A 22,299-nucleotide genomic window follows, 5' to 3' on the forward strand; every position below is an offset into this window, starting at 1 on the left:
CCTCAAGGAGCTTCCCTTCTCTGAGGAGGGAGGACAGCACATGGAAGAGGTCGGGCGCAGCAGTAGCATCAGAGCTAGAGAAATGTGGGGGATCAGAAGCAGAGCCAAAGCCAGGGTGAGCTGTGGGAGGAGCTGGTCAGGCAGAGGACTGGGCATGGGAGTCTTCCAGGCTGAGGCCACTGGGCAGAGGCTTGGGCCAGCGGGGGCCTGCCACTTGCCTTGCCCTGCTCCTCCCCCACAGCAAAACACGCTTCCTCCTTTTGCAGGAAGAACAGTCACCACATCAGCAGCCAAACTCTCCTCCTGGCGGGGGTTGCCGGTCCCCAGGGTGGTCACCCTCATTAGGACAGAAGCGCCTGGAGAGCAGGGGCTGGTATCCGTGCCCTTCCCCTGGCTACCCGCCCGCACAGTGGTTCCCATTCTGCTCCTGCCCCGAAATGAAAAAATGGAAACAGAGCAGATCCGGGATTCCGGGGCAGGTAGGGCGGCTTCCCTCCCTCTCAGTCCCCTTAGTGCCAGTCCCCTTAGTGCCCTCCTCCTCTTAGTGCCCTTCCCCTTAATGCCCTTCTCCTTGGTGCCAATCCTCTTAGTGCCCTTCCCCTTAATGCCCTTCTCCTTGGTGCCAGTCCTCTTAGTGCCCTTCCCCTTCATGACCGTCCCCTTAATGCCCATCCCCCTAGTGCCAGTCCTCTTAGTATCCGTCCCCTTAGTGCCCGTCCTCTTACTGCCAGTCCCCTTAATGCCCGTCCCCTTAGTGCCAGTCCCCTTAGTATCCATCCCCTTAGTGTATATCCCCTTAGTGCCAGTCCCCTTAGTGCCCATCCCCTTAGCGCCAGTCCCCTTAGTATCCATCCCCTTAGTGTCCATCCCCTTAGTGCCAGTCCTCTTAGTGCCCGTCCCCTTAATGCTCGTCCCCTTAGTGCCCATCCCCTTAGTGCCAGTCCTCTTAGTGCCCGTCCCCTTAATGCTCGTCCCCTTAGTGCCCATCCCCTTAGTGCCAATCCTCTTAGTGCCCGTCCCCTTAATGCCCGTCCCCTTAGTGCCAGTCCTCTTAGTGCCAGGCTTGTGCGGTCTCGTCTGCGGCAGCGGGGCGCCGAGTCTAAGGCAGAAGCGGGGCCGGGCCACGCCGCCCGGAGACCCGGGGCTGCGTCGGGGCTGGCCGGTTTCGGGCGCTGGAGGAGCTGGCAGGGGGTCCGGGAAGACCCGCCGCTTCTCACGTGCTCCTGCAGAAACGGGGTGCTAATGGGACCGGCCTTTCTGAGGCTCCGGGGGTGCGGGCCGGGAGAGGTCGGCACAGAGGCTGCTGCTAGAGGCTCCGTGCAGCCTCAGTTCTAGGCGCGGTTTAAATAGTTATGTACGTAGATGCAGATGTAGATACACACACACACACACACACACACACACACACACACACACACATATCTACATCCATTATATAGATAATATATGCATGTGTATAGGCTATACAATCGTTCTGATGTAATGACAATGAATGTACTAGATGTATATACCTGTGTCTAACAGTAGAATTATATATTATAATACTACTTCAAATACATATATCAATAGTTCAATTATATATAAAATATGTGTGTATGTGTAATATATACATATAATCACAATTAATAAAATATGTGTATATACATATGTAATAATATAGTTGCATAAGTAATATAGTGATATAAATAGGACTACTTCAAATATATACATATATTAAAATGACTACTTCAATTATATATGTGTAATTGAAGTAGCCATGTCCTGTGTGTGAATAAGTGATTAGATCTGACTTCTGAAGTCACATGCAATTCAGATATTCTTGATTCAATGAATATAATATTGATACACATGTATGTAATATATAGTAATGTAATTATGATCAATGTAACGCATATGCGTGTGCATATATGTAAAAGATATAATATGTATTATAATGGCTAATTCAATTTTATATATAATGGCTATTTCTATGTATATGTAAATGTATATGTATATACATAATAATAGTATTATATGTATATATTTACACATGCATATGTAATAACAGAACATATATATAATGGCTGCTTCAATGGATATATAATTGTATATCCATTGAAGTAGTTATTTATATTTTTATATACAATTATATGTATATAATCGAAGTAGCCATTTATCTATATTATTATATTATATTATTACAGATATTTACATGTTACATTAATTATAGTTACATTACTATATATTATAGATACATACATGTATATATAACCCTCACAGAATCAAAAATCTCTAAACTGCATGTGACTTCAGAAGCCAGATCTAATCACTTATTTAGTATGATACTTCTTTATTCCCACACAAGACATTGATCCTATGAATATTCATCCTTAAAAAGAAAAGAGAGAGAGAGAGGGGATTAAAAAGAATAACCTCTCATGGGGTTTCTAAACAAAATGACATAAATCTGACAGCTTCACTTTGTCATTTTTTTCAAATTAAACATCAGGAAATAATGGCTATAACTCTTTTTTAAGTTTTCAATAAAATTTCAGCAAATTATAGACTCAAGTATTTTTTTAAAGTTTTCAATAAAACTTTTTAAAATAAATACTGATTATACCTTAGCTGTTAAGTTAAAAATACAAACCCCTTTCTCTTCACACCTCCAAAAGAATGGTTAAAACTGAGCTTTCTGAAAATTATCATCTAAAATAACGGATTTTAGAAATTACATAAATGAGCAATCATGCTCCCAAAGGACCTATTAGGAAGCACTTTCCAGTTCTCTCAGTAGAGTACAGATCATCTGCCATCTTTGACTTAACTGCTGCTACATCTGAGTTGGGATGGGGTGGGTAAAGGTGGGAAGTGATAATATTGGGAACTAAGTGGTTTTAAAAAAGAAAATACATACATATATATATGTATATATATATACATATATGTATATATATATATACATATATAGATGGATTGTACATGGTATTGTATTTTTAAAATCCCTCACAATGCCAAATGACTAAAGGTGGCTGTCGCTGTTTAATCCTTGATTATGGTGCTATCTGCAGAGATGTTGCAGAACAAGCCCTAAGTTTTCCCATCTGTTGAATGATGCTTTTGCTCCTCAATCTAAAATAGAGTAAAATTCTTGGATTACATAGCATTTTCCAAGGACAAAGGGAAAAAGGTTCTACAATTGTGCTTGGGGAATGGGGATCCCTAGGTCATCGTGCAACGTTTTTAAAAGATAAAGTTCATTTATAGAAGGAACTATTAAACCATTATTCTAACTAGTTGGCTACTACTGTGATCCCAAAAAGAAATGCCATCTTGCTGGGTGATTGGTGTTGGTGAAAAGGTCAGCATTATGGCGACTGCTGTTATAGTCAATCACCTTGAAAGTAGAATCATTTCAAGAAAGGAAAAATCATGTTACCTCCTGATCAAGCTGAGGTTTTTGTGAGAAAGGGTCCTTGATTAACATCAAAAAGTCAAAGGGAAATAGCGGTCTTTGTTCACCCCTCTAACAACTGAGTGTATCAGCTATCATACTGTTACTTACATTCATTGTCCCAGGGAAAAAAGGGAAACAGATGGCCGATTTACAGACCTGAGAGGCCTAAGATAGTATTGTTTTTAGGGAGGGAATGTGGGTCTCCCCTTGGGAGCTAAGGAAGAAGTTTTCCACGTTTAACAACTTGGAAAAGGATCTCACTCGACTTCCTCTTTCCCCTTCCAGTCCCAGGAGGAGTCCAGGCAGGGTGGAATTGTCCATGACCCAGATGTTTTCATGCCGGTCGTTGTTGTTGCCTGCCAGTGCTGCCAGACAGGCAACAAGGGCACATGACGTGAGGGCACGCACCTGTGGGAGGCGGGCAGCATTGCTCTAGCAGGAAAGACAGGGAGGGCAGAGGATGGAATGGGGAGGGGCCCCTAAAGTGAGGAGGGAGGACTTCTCCCAGCCATAAGCCATGAAGAATTTTCACATTGTTGAATCTTAGTGCCGGAGAACAAAATTATGAGCTGCATTCGGTTACCATTGTTATAACCAGTGTCAGGTGGTAGGGGGGAAGGGGTATAGACTACAGCAAGGAGTCAGGGAAATCTGCCTCGTAGCCCATCTCTGATGCTTACTGGCTGAGTGAAATGTTATTTATCAAGTTCATTTGCAAGCAAAAATCTTCTCTAACACCCATATACTAAGTTGTAGACAGATTGTGTGGACATCTAATAAAAACTGCCAATATTGAGACTTAAAAAAACCTTATTAACCTTTAACATATGTTTCAAACTCACATTCACATCAACAATTTAAAGCATTTAGGACCAGGTCAGAAAGATATTTTTTTGATAAGTATTCTTTTTTTCCTCATCTGCTAGGGGGAGCTGGTCATGGAGGTAGGTAGGAAGATCTGAGTTCCAATACAGCTTCAGATACTTATTAACTGTGTGAACCTGGATAAGTCATTACCCCATCTGCCTCAGTTTCCTTATTTGTAAACTGAACGGAAGAAGGAAATGGCAAACCACTCCAGTTTCTTTGCCAAGAAAATCTCCAAATAGATCTCAAAATCAGATACAATTGAAATGATTAAATAACAAATTAACTAGTGCAACTGGATTTCAGTCTACTCTGTTTCGTTTTTATAATTGTTCTTAGGTTGAATGCCCATTCTGCTTCAAAGGCATTGGCTTTTGCTGGCACTTTCAGAGTAACAAGGGTTTATTATGAGATCAGGGGTGTGCTCAGACTAGTAAATTGTCAGTGTGAGCTTTTATATCTCAGGAATCCACACTATCCTACAAACCAGGGCTTCCTTTGATGATTTTCATCAATTAAGAAAGTATTGCTAATGCAGCTTAAATGTAAAATATGTATACATCTCCTTTTATGCCTGATTGTTTTATATTTAGCAATATGAAAGGTCTGTGTTGTAAAAATGAGTACAGTTATAGGAAGGAAGGGGAAGAGATAGAGACACAGACAAAGAATTAAAGTCAAAGAGTGATTGAGATTTGGAGACCTAGGAATGTCTGTGCTATACATCTAAATATCTTAAAAGTTATCATCCACTGAAATTGCTCCTGATAAGTAAGCACCAAAGAGTAATGGTTTGAGAGGTTGTTTTTTTAAATGACACTAATATTTTAAAATTTTTTGTTGTTTTCCTTCAGACTTACATTTTTATATATCACTGTGTCTATTGTGTTTTCAGTTCAGCTCATTTCATTTTGTATCAGTTCATATAAATCTTCCTTATTTCCCTGAATTCTTCATTTTCATTATTTCTGTTCATGCAGTAATAATATTCCCTTACATTTACATAGCATAATTTTCTTAACCATCCCAATTGATAGGTCTCTACTTTTTCCCCCCTACCACAAAATGTGTTGTTTTGAGTATATTGGTCTATATAGGGCTTTTCTGCTTTTGACCTTCTTAGGGGAATACGCCTTGCAGTGAGAACTTGAAGGGTTATGCATAACAGTGACTGCAATTATTTTGGTTTTTGTTGTGGGGGGGTTGGAAGTTTGAGTAAAAATTAGAGTAAAAAGAAGAAAAACATTTCCCTGCTAAACAGATATTGTCACAATATTTATTTCTTATTCTGTTGCTAGAAAACTGTAAGGAGTTCTGAAAATCAAGTTTGACAGAACTGAAGTTTTAAATGCCGACAATAAAATTAGAAGCACAATTGTTCCTTTTGTATCAATAATGAAGTTACTAGGTGTCCCAAAGATCACAATGTACTAAGACTTTGGAAGTCAGCCTGTATTTGGCTCTTTATATTTGAATGTTATTAGAAATCATACCATAGAGAAATTTGTACTTATAAAATGAACTAAACAGGAAGTAATTGGTTTTTGTTACAAAAAGTTCTTTATAAAAGAATTGCTTCTAAGTTCCTTTGAATAATACATTCCTTATTGGGTTTCAGATTTCCATTTTATTCCTATAATTGTTTCAGAGTGCATTTAAAGTAGAATTCAATTTATAAAAATTTGATTTACATCCAGTCTTTCAAGAGCATACCAATTTCCAATTTCTTTCATGGTGTACGTATAAGTAGCATGTGGTTTAAAAAAAAAAACAAAGCCAAAAGTGTTGTCCAACATATATTAGGGTGTGCAGGTGGGATTTGCAGAATTGAAAGATCTCCTACTCAGACATGTGCTTGTTCAAGAGTCAATGAAGAAGGGAAAACTTTTGTTACATATGGTTTTCAATTAAGTTTCTTGAGATTTTTTTGCCCTTTAAATATACTAACATTGGGGCAGCTAGGTGGTGCGGTGGATAGAGCACAGGCCGGAGTCAGGAGTATCTGAGTTCAAATCCAGCCTCAGACACTTTTACCTAGCTGTGTGGCCTTGGGCAAGCCACTTAACCCCATTTCCTTGCAAAAACCTAATAGACAGATAGATAGATAGATAGATAGATAGATAGATAGATAGATGAATGAATGAATGAATGAATAAATAAAATAGCATCAGTTAGCAAAATCAGGTCAGGTCTCTGATCAATAGATCATTTTGCCACTTGAAAATTCTATCTTTTTCTTTTCCAAGGGGTCAAAAGAAAAAAGGATGCATTTCCTAAGACATCTAATGCTGAATGTATTCTGAAGTAAGGTGAGTGATTTTCAGTAAATAGCTAAGAGCCTTTAGTCAAAATATTATTTTTCTGGTACAGAAATATAAAGTCATTAAAATGAAAAGCATATAGCTTTGGGGGAAATTTTGAAACCCTTACTCCAGGTCCCCCAGATACTGTCTGTGAATAGCATGTATACAGTACAAATATATTCACAGGGGGAGGAGCCAAGATGGTGACATGAAGGGATCCAGTCTTAGGAGCTCTCTGATAAAAACTCATAAACTAAGGACTCTAACTAAACTTTTGAGAGACAGAACCCACAAAGGGACCCAGTGAGGCAGTTCTCCTACTCAAGGTAACCCGGAAAAGAGCAGAAAGGCTCTGCTCCCCGGGGTCGGAGGGGCGGCCCACCAGAGGGGTGGCCCACCAGAGCCAAAGAACTTCAGCCTCCGGAGGCAGCCCCAGGGATCTGGGAGCTGCGGCTCACAGCAGCAGGGGAGTTTCCCGAGCTACACCCCGGGGTTCACCCGGTACAAAGTGGGGGAACAGCGGGGGACCTCTGCCAGAGCGATACTTGGAGCCCAGCCCTCAGGGCACACAGCCAGCAGCTTGGTCTTTCTGCAGCTCAGAGCCAGAAACAGAAGCAGGTGTAGCTGGTAAGCAGGAGGCCCCAGGGCATAAGCCCATTGAGCTGAGGGAGGGGAGTGAAGAGAGAGAGAGAGACTGCAGAGCTCTGTCCTCTGCCCCTGGAACAGGACTCTGGGGCTCTGACCACATTCAGATCCTGATCCCAGTCTAGGTGCCCCCATAGAACAACAGGGCCCCCCAACCTCAGCCCTGTGGCAGAGTGGGGCGCTTATGGTCATTCACAGACCAGGAGGGAGGACAGAGCCTCACACACTGAGACCCTTGTGGGAGTGTCCCAAAAGCTCAGGAAGCACCCCAAAAAAAACAGGCTTAGGCTGGGAAAATGAACAAGCAAAGAAATAAGAGGAAGACTATTGAGAAATATTTTGCAAATGAGCCCAAGAAGGATCAAAATAATCAGTCTGAAGATGAGGAAGCACAAGCTCCTACATCTAAAGACTGCAAGAAAAACAGAAATTGGGCTCAGGCTATGATAGAGCTCAAAAAAGACTTTGAAAATCAAATGAGGGAGTTGGAAGAAAAACTGGGAAAAGAAAGGACAGAGATGCAGGAAAAACATGAAAATGAAGTCGGCAGCTTAGTCAAGGAAATCCAAAAAATTGCTGAAGAAAAATAGCATGCTAAAAACCAGCTTAGGTCAAATGGATAAAACAGTTCAAAAATTTATTGAGGAGAAGAATGCTTTAAAAAGCAAAATTGGCCAGATGGAAAAAGAGATAAGAAAACTCTCTGAGGAGAATAAATCCTTCAGACAAAGAATAGAATTCAGGGAGATTGGTGAATTTACCAGAAATCAGGAATCAATACTTCAAAAACCAAAAAAATGAAAAATTAGAAAAAATGTGAAATATCTCATTGAAAAAACAACTGATATGGAAAACAGACTTAGGAAAGATAATTTGAAAATTATTGGAACATCTGAAAGTCATGATCAGGAAAAGAGCCTTGACATCATTTTCAAAGAATTACTACAGGAAAATTGCCCTGATATTCTAGAAGCAGAGGGCAAAATAGAAATGGAGAGAATCCAATGATCCCCCAGAGAAAGAGATCCCCAAAAACCAACCCCTAGGAATATTATAGCCAAGTTCCAGAACTCGCAAGTCAAAGAGAAAATATTACAAGCAGCCAGAAGGACACAGTTCAAATATCGTGGAGCTGCAGTCAGGATCACACAGGACTTAGCAGCAGCTACACTGGAAGCTCGTAGGGCTTGGAATACAATATACTGGAAGGCAAAAGAGCTTAGAATGCAGCCAAGAATGAACTACCCAGCAAGGCTGAATGTCCTCTTCCAGGGAAAAAGATGGACTTTCAATGAACCAGGAGAATTTCAAAGGTTCCTTTTGGAATGTCCAGAGCTGAACAGAAGGTTTGATCTTCAGGTACAGGACTCAGGTGAAGCATGGAGATTGGAGGAGAGGGGGGAAATATGAGGGACTTAATGAGGATGAACTGCATGTATAGAAAAATGATACTGATAATATTCATATGAACCATCTCAGTTAATAGAACAGGTAGAAGGAGCTTTTATAGTTGAAGCACAGGAGAAAGCTGAATTTGAAGATAAAATGTGGTGTAAAAATAGAGTCAATAGGAAAAAAAGGGAAATGGAAAGGGATAAAGAAAAAGGAGAGGGGGAATAGTCCAAGATATTTCACATAATAAGATTTTTTTTATTACAATGAGCTATTGCAATGATATGGAAGGGGGGAGGCAAGGGGGAATGAGGGAACCTTTGCTCTCATCAGAGATGGCTAGGAGAGGAAACAGCAAATATACTCAATGGAGTATAGACATCTGGAGTAAGAAGGAGGGGGGAGCAGGGGGAAGGGGTGGGGATGTGAATAAAGGAGGAGAGGATGGACCATGGGGGGAGAGTAGTCAGATATAACACATTTTCTTTTTTACTTCTTGCAAGGGGCTGGGATTGGATGGCCTGCCTAGGACCATAGGGCCAGGTTGATGCTGGGCCTAAGGGGTGGTATGGGGGCTCAGGGCTTCTTGGCCCCAGGACCAGGGATCTGTCTGCTGCGCCACTCAGCTACCCTACAGCAGAGTCAGAGTGAAAGGAGAGAGAAGATATAGTACATGGTAGTGGAGAAATCAGAAAGGAGGGAGTTGCGATCAGCAATGGCAACGCTGGAAAAATATGGAAGTAACTTTTGTGATGGACTTATCATAAAGAATGTGATCCACTCACGACAGAGTTGATGGTGTTGGAACAAAGACTGAAGCACATTTTTTTGTTATTATTATTATTTGGGGGAGGGTGCATTGCAAGTGGGGCCGGGTGGCCTGCCTGGAGCCACATAGCAGAATGATCTTTGGGTGTCTGAGGCCGGATTCGGACCCAGGTGCTCCTGGCTCAAGGGCCAATGCTCTGTCTGCCACCCAGCCACCCCTAGTATTATTACTATTTTATTTTATTTTGGGTCTTTTTTTTTTCTTCTTCTTTTTGGTGTTTGTAGGGCAGTGGGGATTGGGTGGCTTGCATGTCACATGGCTGGGTGATTATTGGGTTTACGAGGCTGGATATGGACTCGGGTGCTCTTGGCTCCAGGGCTGGTGCTTCGTCCATTGCACCACCTGGCCATACTTACAATTATTACTATTATTTTTTTTATTTTAATTTTTTTCTCTCCCCTTTACTTTTTCGCTCAAGCAAGTCTATCTATATTCATGGGGGGAGGGGTATTTTGTTTACTTGTAAACAAGTATATTTTATTAATGTGAAAAAAACATTTGTATGAAATGAGAATAAAAAAAATTAGAAAAAAAAAAGAAATATATTCACAGTGAAAAAACAATGCCCCTAAAGGAAAAGTGATTCTTATCTCTCGGCATTTCTTGTTGACTGAAGTTATAATTATTCTTATCAGACCTACTTGCTAATCAGTTTCCTTTTTGGTTTATCAGGGGCTCCCAAGTGGGTGTTTATCCTCAAGATTACAACCATCTAGATCCATCTGAAGCCCTGGTGTGTTGCTTCAGTAAGCCCAACACAGGGATCTGGTTCATACTTAAGCTGAACAACACTTATGCTGACCTTGCCTGTGTCTAATGAGAATTTTTGCCAAGCCTTGTGGAGCTGCCAACTGGTGCCTCCAATAGCAACCAGCAAGGCTGCCCTGAAAGAACCAGGCAGTTGGATATCTGCTCATTTCCTGGTGGGCCGAAGCCTTGTGGAGAGCCTCTCTTCAGCTATTTCCCTGGTTTCAGAAGGTGAGGAGGAGGGTGAGTATTTTGGCAGCTGGTCTAACAGCAGTTGCTTTTCTTTTCTCTCGCAGGGGGCAGACTGACAATGGATGAGAGAAAGGATCCTTTGGTCATGACTGTCCATCTCCTAGCCAACTCTGGATATGCCCTGCCTTTGCAACAAACCCTTAACTGCCTCTTAGAGTCGATTTGCCCAGAAGTCCATCTATTTCTGGTGTCAGAGAGAGTGACTCCAGTGAAATATTATGAAAAATATCACTCCAAGCGGTCTGGATTCCCAGGAATTTCTGTTTTGCTCTTCTTGGATGAAGACCATGGGGAAGAGAGGTTCCTTCATGTCTATGACTCCTTCCAGCAGCCACCTTGGCAGTCCCATCCCACACAAAATGCGGATGGAAGACTGTGCCCATTCACACTCACCAAGCAGGATTTCTACAGTCTAGATCCTCATATGCCCGTGTGGGGGGTGAGACAGGCACATGATGGCAGCGAGATCCTTCGGGTGACTTTATATTGCAGCTTTGATAACTATGAGGATGCAGTCAGACTTTATGAAATGATCTTACAGAAGGATGCCACCACCCAGAAAAACAATATCTCCTTCTTTGTACTATATTCAAAGAAAAACTTTTCAATCCAGCTCTCATTGAAGCAACTTCCTCTAGGGATGTCTGTGGAACTCAGAGAGTCGTCTGTGCTACAGTTCAAGGTTCAAGAAATCGGCCAGTTGGTACCACTTCTGCCAAATCCCTGCATTCCTATAAGCAGCACCAGATGGCAAACTCAGGACTATGATGGAAACAAAATTCTCCTACAGGTATGTTATTAGGGCCTCCCCCCTCTAGATATAAATATATGATTATATATAAGAGAAATTATTTTTCTCTTGTATTAATAACTAATTATTGAAGCAGAATCCAGATTTTTATCCTTTTCTACTTCCTCATCCAGAAATCAACCAGTGTGGGAATCCTTCTCAAATCCTAGACCAAGATCTAATTGGATAGTAAAAGAAATTCTAAGATTGAGCTCCTGGGAGGATTCCTGCTTAATGAATTTATTCAGACAGGTCTGGGATAATATTGATTCTCCTTTTTGTTAAACAGGTGATAAGGAAAAAAAGGATCTTTGACCAATATTCAGGTGATCCAAGATCCTCATTGTAATATTCATTCTCTCATTAATTTTTAACAAATCAGAGTTGATGACCAGCCTCAGGAAAGCCTACCCTTTCAAGGGCATATAAATTGTGAGTCCATTGCAATAAGGGATCTTAGGTCCAAGAGAGATGGCCAAATGACAAACTTTTTTTAAATCAATAAACATGCAAGCCATTAATAAAAATGACTAAATCACACCAAAACCATTTCTCTGTAACTTTTTAAAATTCTACACATGAAATCATAGGCCATTAGATTTTCAGGTGACAAAACTCAGACTTAGAGAAACAGAAGTTAGTAATTAGGAGCCAGCACTTTAATTCAGTTCATAGGATCATTTATTTATAAATGGAAATGACCCTAGATGTCATATAGTTCAACCACCTTCATTTTGAAAATAAGGATGTTGAGTCCCAGAGAGTCATGAAATCATAGATATCTAGCTGGAAGGTACCTCAGAGGTCATCTCATAGAACATTAATATTTGACAGTTAAGGAAAATGAGGCCCAGGCAGATGAAGTCATGCTACCAAGGTCATTTAGATAGGATTAGTAAAATCTGAGTTAGAAATCTTGGAACTTGGATTTGATATATACTTTTCTATCTGTACAACATACATTTTCCCTAATATTCTTTCCCCTTATATTGCTGACCTACATTGTGTGTGTGTGTACATATATATATATATATATATATATTTTTTTTTAACTGACAGCATTTACCAACACACGATGCAGTTCTGAACCACTCTGAAGAAGTGAAGGTCATGATGTATTTGAGAATGCCAGTGATAAAGATATGAGAGTCTGGAACTAGTTAAATTCTAAATAAGAATGACTCTCTTGTTTTATTACAAATTAAATTAGCTAGTTAAATAAACTTGAACAGAAGAGTTTTAGAAAAGGAGGTCTTTCTGGGCCATGTTTATTTATTCATTCATTCTCTTGTCAATTCAACATATAGTAACTGGCTACTATGTTGACAAAATGACACTAAGCACTGAGGAAAATACAAAATAAGTTATGTGATCCCTGTCCTCAAGGAATTTTTTTGTGGGGGATATGATTTATTCAGAAATAGTTATGTCAAAATTAGGCAATAGAAACTATGCAAGAGAGGAGCATGCAAAATTCTATGAGGACTAAATGGAGAAATCTCATGACTAGCTTGAAAGATTGGGGGAAAAAAACCTCATGGAGGAAGTAGATAGCCTTGGAAGTGAGTTTTCCGTAACGAGTTACTGTTAATTGTGGCTCCAATATAACTATGTATGTGTCCATGAATAGGCACAAAGATGTATATGATGTCTATAGCCATTCAATTTGATTTAACCAACATTTATTAAGCACCTACTGTGTGAAAAATACTGTATTAGGTACTAGGGACACAAAGAGAAAAAACAAAACAGGTCCTGCTATCAAGGGGCTCATATTCTACTGGGACATAAAACATAGTCCATGAATTTGGAACTTGAAAGAGCTTTGTCCCACAACTCCTCATTTTACAGATGAGGCACCTGAAGCCCACCAAAGTGAAATTATTTGCCCAAGGTCACAAAACTAGTCAGCATCTGAGGTGAGGTTGGAATTCAGGTCTTCTTGCTTTCAAATACAAAGCATTAGCTGCTATACCTCATTGTCTGCCATATACATAGATAAATTAAAAAATAGAGAAATAAATGAATAAATAAATAAATAAATGAGAATTCAATTCAATTCAATTCAACAAAACACATTAGACCCTGTGCTAGGTGCTGAGGATACATCAAGAGGTAAAAGACAGTCCCTGCACTCAAGAAGCTCATGATCCAATGGGACAGACAACACACAAATTTATACAAAGCAAGTTAAATAAAGAGATAAATAGGAAATCATTGACAGAGAGAAGGCACTGGAATTGAGGAAGCCTTCCTGAAAGAAGTAGGACTCCAACTGAAATTGAAAGGAAGTCAGGGAGGTCAGAAGACAGAGTGAAAGAGAGAGAACATTCTGGGCATGGAAGCCAGCCAAAGAATGCCCAGAGTCATTTAGTGCCACAGCCAGGAGACCAGTGGCACTGGATCAAAGAAGACACATTGGGGGGCAAGATGTAAAAAGACTGGCAAAGAAAGAGGGAGTTAGGTTATAAGGACTTTAATGTCAAATAGAGCATTTTGCATTTGCTCTGAAAGGCAATAGGAAGCTGCTGGAGTTTATTCAGTAGTTTATTGAATCTTTTGATTTAAAAAGGGTGAGAATACTTAGAGCTAGAGAAACCAGGAAAGACTTCCTGTAAGAGATGGTACCTGAGTTGAGCCTTGAAGGTAGCTAAAGATTTTAAGAGTTAAAGGTAAGAGATGGAATTCTAGGTATAGAAAGCCTTTGGAAATACAAGGCACGTGTGGATAGAAAGCTGGTTGGGGAAAATGAGCAAACCAATTGGGTTGTATGGTAAAGATTAACGAAGTATAGTTAAGGATGAAATATAGTCAGAATATGCAATATTGAAAATGCCAGATTGAGAAATATATATATATATATATATATATATATATATATATATATATATTATCTCAGAAGTAAAAAGGGACCAGACCCTCTTTTGAGCAGGGAATTGATATAAGGTTATGCCTGTGACTTACAAAAATTATTTTGACAACTACAGGGGAAGATGATGAGGAAAGGGGAAGAATGAAAACATTAAACACAGATCTGATCACATCAGCTCCTCTGCTCAGAAAACTCCTGTGGCTTCCCAAACCTTTTGTTGTTCAGTTAAGGCAGACTCCCCATGACCCTAGTTGGGTCTTGGCAATGATACTGGATGAAATGGTTTGCCATTTCCTTCTCCAACTCATTTTGCAGATGAAGAAAATGAAGCAAAAAGGGTAAAATGACTTGATCAGAGAAATACAGCTGGTAATTATTGGGTCAGATTTGAACTCAGGTCTTCTTTATTCTAACCACTGCACCACTCATAACCCTTAGGATCAAACATAAACTCGTCTGTTTGGCATTGAAAACTCTTTTCTGTCTGACCTCAACCAACCTATCAAGCCTTTATATAAATTGTGCCCTTCTATTCACTGTACATTCCAGGCTTTCCAACTCTACTTGCTGCACCTTACAAGTAAGTATTCCTGCCTCTCCTGCCCTAATGTTTTCATTCTAGTTATCTTCTCTGTCTGGAATGCTTTCCCTCTTTATGGTTTCCTCTTGGAAACCACAGCTTTTCTCAAGACTCAGTTCAAGGGGCAGCTAGGTGGTGCAGGGGCTAGAGTACCAGCTCTGAAGACAGGAAGACCTGAGTTCAAATCCAACCTCAGACACTTGATATTTGCTTAGCTATGGGATCTCAGGCAAGTCACTTAATCCCATTAACTTTCAAAAAAAATTAATTAAAAAAATCTCAGTTCAAGTGCATCCTTCTGAAGGAGGCCTTTCTTGACTCCTCTGCCCATAGTGCTTTTCCCATCAAATTTGCCTTTTATCTTCTTGCTTGTGTTTATATTTATGCTTATATTATGTACATGTGGTTGCCCTCATTAGAATGTAAACTCTGCCTTGCTGTGTGACCTTGGGCAAGTCACTTAGCCTCATTGCCTTGTAAAAACAAACACACAAACAAACAAAAAGAATGTAAACTCCTTGGGGGCAGAAATTCTTTTTCTCTTGTCTTTGTATCCCCAATCCCTAGCATGCATGTGAGTGGCACAGTGAGGCACTTGATAAATGATCCTTTGCTTAATCCATAATATAGCGGGGATATATTTTGAATGACCCAGCTAAGGCATAATTGCTTATTTTACTTTTAGACCGCAGCTGTTGATATTTTGTTTTGGAAAGTTAAACCAAACTACAGGCATGCAGAACAACCTTTGATAGAGGAGGAAAGATCCAAAAGAATCCGCAGAGTAGACAGCCCACCCTAGACTGTCTGGAAGAAGCCTGGGTAGAGGGAAAAAAGGATAGAATGGAGGAATGAGGCTCACAGGGAGACAGTAAATCCCATCAGTAATCAGAAATAATTCTTGTAGCTCTCTGGTTTTTACTGTTTCTTTCCTTGTATTCCACAAAACCTTGACTAAAGTGTTTTACCTGTCCCTTTTTACTGTACACTGAAATATTTAAAAAGTGACTTTCTTGAGGAAAAGGCAAGTCAAGAGATAGATAAATCACAGAATAGGTTGCAAAATAATGTATAATTGGTTGTTCTTACCCTTGGTTCTTACTTTATATCAAGGATGGGAAATGTTTTTCCTGACAATGGTTATCTAGGTTTTTATAACATCATTCACAGACCACACAAAATTAGCCTGCTATATTTGGTCAAACATTTAATTAATTCACCCCTAAAAATTCTAGGTTTATTGAATTTCAAGTTCCTCCTATGATTACCCAACCAGATGATTTCCTAGCTCTTGTGCCAGACGTTCCCCACCCTTGCTTTAGATAGGCTTTTTGCCTATATTTGGCAGGCCCTTGCACTCTGAATGGAGACTGCTCCATTCTCAATAAATCAATATTTCTCAAGCATCTGCCACCTGGTAGGAATGTAGGGAGTAGAAACAAAAATTGTTGAATTGAAAGACAATTTGAACATTGCCCAGAGCAGACACTAATGTAATGACACCCCTAAAAATGAAATTCCAGGCTATTGTTAGGACATCCTATCAATAATAATTTTAAAAATCTCTCTCAGTGATATTCCTGCCCTTCTTTGTTAACAGGTTCAAACAAATCCAGGACTAGACAAAAACAAGAGTGAGTTTTCCTCTGCGTATAGTCATATGGTAGCTGACACCCCTCTCCAAGATTCCACCCAAACTCTACAGTCTACCAAAAGGACCACAGTACAAAGAAGCCAGAGAAGCCAAACCAGAAGGTCAAAATATACCCCCCCAGAGTCTCTTGACATGGGAGTGGGCGCCTTGCCATCTGGAAGCTGTTATAGGACCTCCTGGACTGGTTCTTGTTCATCCCACTCCAATAGCCCATCAGCAACTTCCCAATGGGTTGGACGCTCTCCACTTCTTGAATCGGCAGCCAGAATCAAAACACTCCATCAAGACAACAGTCTACAGAAACCTGAGGCAGAGACAAATGTTGATACAGGGTTCACTGTAATCAATTCAGAACAGAAGCAATCTTCTTTGAGAACATTTCCTAGGGATTTACAAAGCAGCCTGCCTGAATCATGGATGCCAAACTCTTTGTTAGCTATAAGTGGCTCAAGAGATAAGCCCTCGGAGGAGACAAGCCATCCTTTGCCATTAGCTATCCAGAAGGACAGTGGTGCAGGGCAGATAACCTCAGGATTCCATTTGTCACAGATATTCCATGGAAGCAATGAAGAAGAATTCTTTATATGATGGGAACCAATGCCAATTTAAGACACTGAATAATCCATTGCTGTGGAGACTGAACCCGATCCCAAAATGAGCCAGATTCTCTTGCACATCTGGGAATGTCTGATTATCCCTCATGCCTACATTGATGTGTCTTTAATTTAAAAAAAAACCTCAATGTTCCAAAGAAGGGATGCTTAACTTCCTTTATAAGGGATAAAGATCAAAGCATGTAGTCACTGTTTTTCACCAGGATATGTACACATAATTTGAATTATTTGTTTAGTGAGTCTCAGGTTATTTGTGTTGTATGCTTTAAGTAGACTATGTTATGTAGCTCATTAGAGTTTTAGATTTTGCTTTAGTATTATTGGAGTTGTCGAACTTCTTCCTAAACCACATTAGCTATTTTTTTTTATCACTTTCTAATCTTATAACTCTATTGTTCCCTACATACTTAGGGCATTCTGGCTTTGTTTGTATATTTGATCCATTAAAATACACAGTGCATTGAAAACTTCAAACTTTTTCCCCTCCCTCCCATCCAATAATCAGATTATAATAAATTTATAAAAATCACTTGGAGCATCCAAATGATGCAGTTTTTCAGTCATTTTTCCATCTTCATGACCCCCCCCCCATTTGAGCCATTTTTGGCAGAGATACTGAAATGATTTGCCATTCCTTCTGCTCATTTTATAGATGAGGAACTGAAGCCAACAAAGCAAACAAACTGAAGCCTTGCCCAGGGTCACCTCACTAGTAAATATCTGAGAGCAGATTTGAACTCAGGAAGGTGAGTCTTCCTGACTAGACCCAGCATTCTATCCGTCGCACCACCTACTTGCCCCTGGAGTCTCCACAAATGGGTCTCCACAAAGCCTCGGTTTTGCAAAAACAATGGTGCCTGCCTATAGCTGCTCAAATGAATTCATGTTGCTTGTTTAATAGAACAAAGACCAAAACTAAAATGTATAATCCACATTGCTCTAGCCTTCTCTAAAAGGCACAAAGGAATATCTCATTTTGGGTTTTTTGTTTGTTTGTTTTGTAATTCATAAATATAGGCATTTTCAGAGAGCTAGGCAACAAAGACACAATAAGCCTCTATTTTATATCAGGTGATGGGGCATTGAGGAAATCAAAACAAATCAGAATGTCCCTGTCCTCATGGGGCTTCTATCCCAGTGGCAGAGATAATGCATACTTATACATAAATATATCCAAAATAAATATGCAAGATATTGGGTGGGGCACTAGCATCCAGATTGTCTCAGGTGAGGTAACACTTGAACTGAATTTTGAAGGACACAAAAGATGAGGAAGGAAGGAATTGTAGGAAATTAGGGATGGAAGAAATTATATTTATCCATACATTTAGGTAACCATTATGCAACGTTTTGTCTTAGAGAGCTGCCTTGGACACTGAGTAAAATTGACTTGTCCAAAATAACACAGCCTGCCTATTTCAGAGGTAGGAGCTGAATCCAGATCTTCCTGACTCCAGCTCTCTATCTATACTGCTTTTCAGCAACTGCTTTATAAGCAGATGGGGCAACTCATTTTAGTTAGTTTAGGTTAATGGAGTGAATTTTATGACTACATTTGATCCATGCACTTTATTGTAATATGATGTGTGTTTTATGATCGGTGAAATCACAAAACATTATGGTTTTCCCACTATGGTACATCTTTTCTATCAAAGTTTGGGAAAAAAATATAAATTTTAAATCTGTAAACAAATCGATCAACCTATTAAATGTTTTTTTCCACACTTCCCAAATCACAAAGCATTTATAATGAGTATTCTTATCCTTTTTTATTTTATTTTTGAGTATTCTTATCCTGAAGATACCCAATGGTAATGATAGGAATTTGATTTGAGCCCATGATTCCTTGACAAAGGGATCTCTTGAGTGAGAAAACTCTCATCCATTCAGGTTGGCACCTTCTTGCATTTAATAGTCTTACTCTTAGACTGTTGCCTGGAGAGCATTGACAGGACAAATGGCATGCCTGTATAAACCAGAGACAAGACCTGAAACTAGCTCTCCCTGGCTTCCAGGTCAGCCCTGCCCTCAGTGCTAATGATATATATTGCAAAAGTCACGTATCATTTTTCCACATCCTGATTTCTTACAGGTCTAACAGAAGAACATTTTGGAGTTCTATGCTGTTTTATATTGTTGTTAGCTTTTGTGAGTTTTGAAAATCAGGATCTAAGAAGACTGTCTCAGCATATAATCATCAGTGAAACTGGATTTTATGGGGAACTTTCCACCTAGGGAAAATTCTGGGTTTGACCTAGTATCTGGAGATGAAGTCAAATGCTGTGCCACCCAAAATCTTATTGTTCATAAAAGAGAAAATTAGAATGCAAAGGGAGTTCTTCAAAGAATTCCAGAATCAGGACAGCCAGATAGTGCAGTAGACAGAGCAGCGGTCCTGGAGTCAGGAGGACCTAAATTCAAATCCAGCCTCAGACACTTAATAATTGCCTAGCTGTGTGGCCTTGGGCAAGCCACTTAACCCCACTGCCTAAAATAAAAAAAAATTCAGAATTCCAATCTTTTTCCTTTGAATACAAACTAGAGGAAATATGACTGAATCAAAAGAACAGCCTGGAAATCAGGAAACCAGAGTTCAAATCTCTAGTTCTAGAAGGCTAGAGCAATGTGGATTAGAAAAGCAACAGATTATAATTTCAGTTTTGGTCTTTGTTCTCTTAAACTCAGCTACTGACTGATCTTCCTAAGAGACGGGGCCAACCATCATGTCACTCCTATTCAGTCAAGCCTAGTGACTCCCTTTAACTCCTGGATCAAATATTAATTTCCCTGTCCAAGTTCTAAAGCCCTTCATAAATTGGCCTAGCAGCTAGGTGATGTAGTGTAAAGAGCATCAGGTCTGGAGATCTGAGTTCTAATTCAGCCTCAGACACTTACTATATGACCCTGTATTTAACCCTGTTTGCCTCAGTTTCCTCATCTGAAAATGAACTGGAGAAGGTATGACAAACTACTCCAATATCTTTGCCAAGAAAAACTTTGGATAACAAAGAGTTGAATATGACTGAAACAAATGAATAGCAGCAATAATAAACTGACCCTTTCCTCCCTATCTAATCTTTTTATGTTTTTCTTTCCTTTCACATGCTGTTATATCTAGCTACTCTAACCTCCTTCACATACAAACTTCCCTTTATGTTCTTCACACCAGAAACTCCCTCTTCCTCTTCACTTGATGTCTTCCATACCTAAACTGCTCTTCCTGCTCATTGCCACCTCCTGGCATCCCTCATTTCCTTCGAATTTCAAATCAACATCAACTTTTTTCAAGAGACTTTCCTACCTCCTCCTCACCCCCATCTAGTGTTTTCCTTGTGAGATTACCCACATTTTGTCCTATGTATATACATATGTATGTATACATTTATGTATATATAGCTTGCATGTCCCAACACACTTGTTTCTTGTTTCTGCCATTAGAATGTGAGCTCCTTGAGGGCAGGGACTGTTTTTTGCCCTTCTTCATATTTCCATCAATTAACATAGAACTTGGCAAGTTATAGGCACAAATTTAATGATTTTTGACTTGCTAGCTGTTTGATTCTTAGCTTATTGGAAACCTAATGGATTAAAAAAAATTTTCCCTTATTATTAAGGGAAATTCAAAGAAATGGGAAGAATTTTGTTTTATTTATTTTCCTTAGGGGAAAAAGGTAAAAGTTATAAAATGGTTTCATAATAAAAATTGTTAACATGCCTTTAAAAATTTAGCAGGATGAAGTTTAGTGAATCTGAGGGGGAAAACCTTTTCCTTTAGTAAGGCACTTGAATAACACTAATAAATATAAATGAAACACTGACAAATGTAAATGAGTTCATTAAAATGCTAAATTGTTTATCAGGAGCAAAATGTATCATATTTTTCTCTTTTCTCTCAATAAGAATAAAATAGTTCCGGGGGCAGCTAGGTGGCACAATGCATAGTGCACCAGCCCCGGAGTCAGGAGGACCTGAGTTCAATTCAGTTTTGGACACAATACTTACTTAACTGTGTGACTTTGGGCAAGTCACTTAACCCCCTTGCTTTGCAAAAAAGAAATCCCCCCAAAAGATTAAAGCATTTCTAAGTAAATTCAATATCAGAAAGAGAAAAATGAGAGTAAAAAGATCTATATTACAGTTATTTCTGTATATATATATATATATATATACATATATATATATATATATATATATATATATATATATTCACTCTTTTCCCTCCCAGACTTAAAATTATATCCTTCCTCAAAATAAAGAAAGCAAGCAAAATCACTTGTTACAATGACTTGTTAGACAATATATCTTACTAGGGTATTCTATCCTAATATTCTCCTATTTTTTGCCAAGAGAAGGGAGGCAAATTTCATTCTCTGTTCTTCAAGCCCATGGCTACCTACTATTTATTTTAAATTCATATAATTTAGCAGAGAAAGTAGAGGTTAACAGTTCACTTAGCATAATTTTTTACCTATGATAGTTACAAACTTTTTTCTACTCATGGTTTCCTATCTTTTTAAATGTAAAGATTCCTTTCTTAATATTTAAAAAAAGCTTTCATTGCCCCTAAAATATAGCATAGTACTAGCAATTTTTTGTCATATTCACTTACCATAGTTTGTTTTTGTTGTTATTTTAGTTGTCTCTGACTCTTTGTGACTCTACTTGAGGTTTTCTTGACAAAGGTATTGGAGTGGTTTGCTATTTCTTGCTCCAGCTCAATTTACAGATGAGAAAACTAAGGGTCAAGTGACTTGCCCAGGATCACACTGCTAGTAAGTATCTGAGGTTCGATTTGAACTTAGGAAGATGAATCTTTTTGACTCTAAGGCCATCGCTCTCTCCTACTGCACCAGATCATTTCTTTAGTTATTTCCCCTATTGATAGGCATCTCCTTTGTTTCTAGGGTTTTGCTACCACCAAAAAAATGCTGTTATGGATATTTTTGCTTATACAGTGTATTTTTTTATCAATGTATTTTATTTTTTATCAATGACCTTCTTGGGGCTTTTGCCTATTCATGAAATTTCTGGCTCAAAGCTGTATGAACACATAAAATCTTTCTATGATATTTGTGGAAACTTTATTCTTTTTCTCTTTTGTAATCTGAATTAACATCTCACAAGTAGAATCCCAAGGGGGGAGAGGACAGAAGTGCCTCAATTAGATTTCTGATATCACACTTGAGAAAATGATCCAAGGTTTCTCTCCTGGCACCTGCCAGAGAATTGACAGTACCCTCCTGGTACACTGGTACTACTGTTCTACTAAGCAGTCCCTACTTTTTGCATTTACCCTTAAACCTAGTCAAGAAAATCCT

General features: G+C 39.3%; 1 protein-coding gene and 1 long non-coding RNA gene across 3 annotated transcripts in view; one reads left to right on the plus strand and one right to left on the minus strand.

Annotated features, from left to right (window-relative positions):
- LOC141491657 (uncharacterized) overlaps positions 1-22,299 on the minus strand; it is an 85,865-nt gene that overhangs the window by 33,968 nt on the left and 29,598 nt on the right. The window lies entirely within an intron of this gene.
- On the plus strand, positions 266-20,834 carry FAM124B (family with sequence similarity 124 member B). 2 transcript variants are annotated; one of them, XM_074191262.1, is made up of 4 exons: positions 266-479; positions 6,550-6,612; positions 10,516-11,261; positions 16,314-20,834. In XM_074191262.1, exons 3-4 carry the CDS (start codon positions 10,530-10,532, stop codon positions 16,953-16,955), a joined length of 1,374 nt encoding a protein of 457 aa, XP_074047363.1. In that variant the 5' UTR covers positions 266-479; positions 6,550-6,612; positions 10,516-10,529; the 3' UTR covers positions 16,956-20,834. The 2 variants fall into 2 exon arrangements, with proteins under 2 accessions (XP_074047363.1, XP_074047362.1); XM_074191261.1 differs by lacking the exon at positions 6,550-6,612.

The sequence above is a fragment of the Macrotis lagotis genome, chromosome 6 (assembly GCF_037893015.1).
Source record: "Macrotis lagotis isolate mMagLag1 chromosome 6, bilby.v1.9.chrom.fasta, whole genome shotgun sequence".
NCBI classification, from domain to species: domain Eukaryota; kingdom Metazoa; phylum Chordata; class Mammalia; order Peramelemorphia; family Peramelidae; genus Macrotis; species Macrotis lagotis.